General features: G+C 54.7%; 1 protein-coding gene across 1 annotated transcript; it reads left to right on the top strand.

Annotated features, from left to right (window-relative positions):
• On the top strand, nucleotides 1-15 carry BBBOND_0000360 (hypothetical protein, conserved; the record flags this gene model as incomplete). Its single annotated transcript, XM_012914883.1, has 1 exon — nucleotides 1-15. A coding segment is annotated over one exon (15 nt), but the record flags the coding sequence as incomplete, so codon positions are not given.
• Between the last annotated feature and the right edge of the window lie 1,939 nt (nucleotides 16-1,954).

The raw sequence follows: 1,954 nt of genomic DNA, 5'->3' as shown, positions 1-1,954 counted from the left end.
GACAGTTGGTGCTGATCACATGCGTCGCGTCAGGGCAGCTGTGGTATCCCGGGCAGCGTGGGTGTCGGTGGCCGGGGCTGGGGGATACAGGGGTGAGGGTACGTGTTGATGAGGGGACTGGGAGCGGCAGTGGTACGAGTTGCAGTTGGTGAGTGCTTGCTAGGTGATTGATATGTCTGCAGGTTGAGGGGACTGGGAGTGGGAGTGTTACGTGTTGCAGTTGGTGAGTGCGTTGCTAGGTGATTGATATGTTCGCAGGTTGAGGGGACTGGGCGCGGCAGTGGTACGTGTTGCAGTTGGTGAGTGCGTTGCTAGGTGATTGATATGTTCGCAGGTTGAGGGGACTGGGCGCGGCAGTGGTACGTGTTGCAGTTGTTGAGTGCGTTGCTTGAGTGATTGATATGTTTGCAGGTTGAGGGGAGTGGGAGCGGCAGTGGTAGTGTTGCAATTGGTGAGTTCTTGCTTGAGTGATTGATATGCTTGCAGGTTGAGGGAACTGGGAGCGGCAGTGGTACGTGTTGTGGTTGGTGAGTGCTGCTTAAGTGATTGATATGTTTGCAGGTTGAGGGGACTGGGAGCGGCAGTGGTACGTGTTGCAGTTGGTGAGTGCGTTGCTCAGGTGACTGATATGCTTGCAGGCTGAGGGGAGTGGGAGCGGGAGTGGTGCGTGTTGTAGTAGGTGAGTGCTTGCTAAGTGATTGATATGTCTGCAGGTTGAGGGGACTGGGAGCGGCAGTGGTATTGTTGCAGTTGGTGAGTGCGTTGCTAGGTGATTGACATGTTCGCAGGTTGAGGGGAGTGGTAGCGGCAGTGGTACGTGTTGCAGTTGGTGAGTGCGTTGCTAGGTGATTGATATGTCTGCAGGTTGAGGGGAGTGGGAGGGAGAGGGGAAGATGAGCTATACTCCGCCGTGTAAGTGTAAGACAACCTGTACCTTAACTAAATGTTATTGTTGTCCGTGGTGTTGTGGAGGATGTGAGCAATATTGTCTTCGATGCGCTAAGTTTCGACTTTCGCTCATGAGTGGAGTAGAGCAGTGCGATCATGTGAGATGTAAACAATGTGACACCAGGTGTCAATGTAACTGTTGTGTCGCGAAACGCATAAAAGTATATCGTTCCCCTGATTCCCCCAGTCCACAGCGTGGCTCTTCTTCCTCCCGTGCCGCCTCTCCCCCCCGTGCAGATCCTCACACCGGTCCACCATCTACCTCTCCCTCCAACCCCGCCCCTTACATCATCGTCCCCGTCGCCCTCATCGTCGTCGTCATTTGCGCCATGGTCTACTTCCGCATCCGGCCCTTCCACAGGGTGCGGTATCTACTGCGCAGCTGATCACAATAACCTAACTGGCGACTGACATCTAATGTTTTCGACAGAGTAACGATTGCGTTGATGATCAATTGCATGGGCAGCGAGGTGACCAACCACCTAACCAATGCCATGACCAATGCCATGACCAAAGTGCTGACCAATGCCATGACCAAGTTAGTGGTCACGGCAGCGATGACATGGTCACGGCAGCGAAGACAGTGGTGACCTAAGTGGTGAGATGGTCACGGCAGCGATGACATGGTCACGGCAGCGATGACATGGTTACAGCTGCGATGACAGTTGATGGTCACGGCAGCGATGACATGGTTAGGCAGCGATGACATGGTTACAGCTGCGATGACAGTTGATGGTCACGGCAGCGATGACATGGACACGGCAGCGATGACATGGTCACGGCAGCGATGACAGTGGTCACGGCAGCGATGACATGGTTAGGCAGCGATGACATGGTTACAGCTGCGATGACAGTTGATGGTCACGGCAGCGATGACATGGACACGGCAGCGATGACATGGTCACGGCAGCGATGACAGTGGTGACGGCAGCGATGACATGGTCACGGCAGCGATGACATGGTCACGGCAGCGGTGACATGGTTAGGCAGCGGTGACATGGTTAGG

The sequence above is a fragment of the Babesia bigemina genome, scaffold Bbigscaff_56737 (assembly GCF_000981445.1).
Source record: "Babesia bigemina genome assembly Bbig001, scaffold Bbigscaff_56737".
NCBI classification, from domain to species: Eukaryota; Apicomplexa; class Aconoidasida; order Piroplasmida; family Babesiidae; genus Babesia; species Babesia bigemina.
The sequence above is the reverse complement of the archived record's forward strand: the minus strand, read 5'-3'. Positions and strand labels throughout refer to the sequence as shown.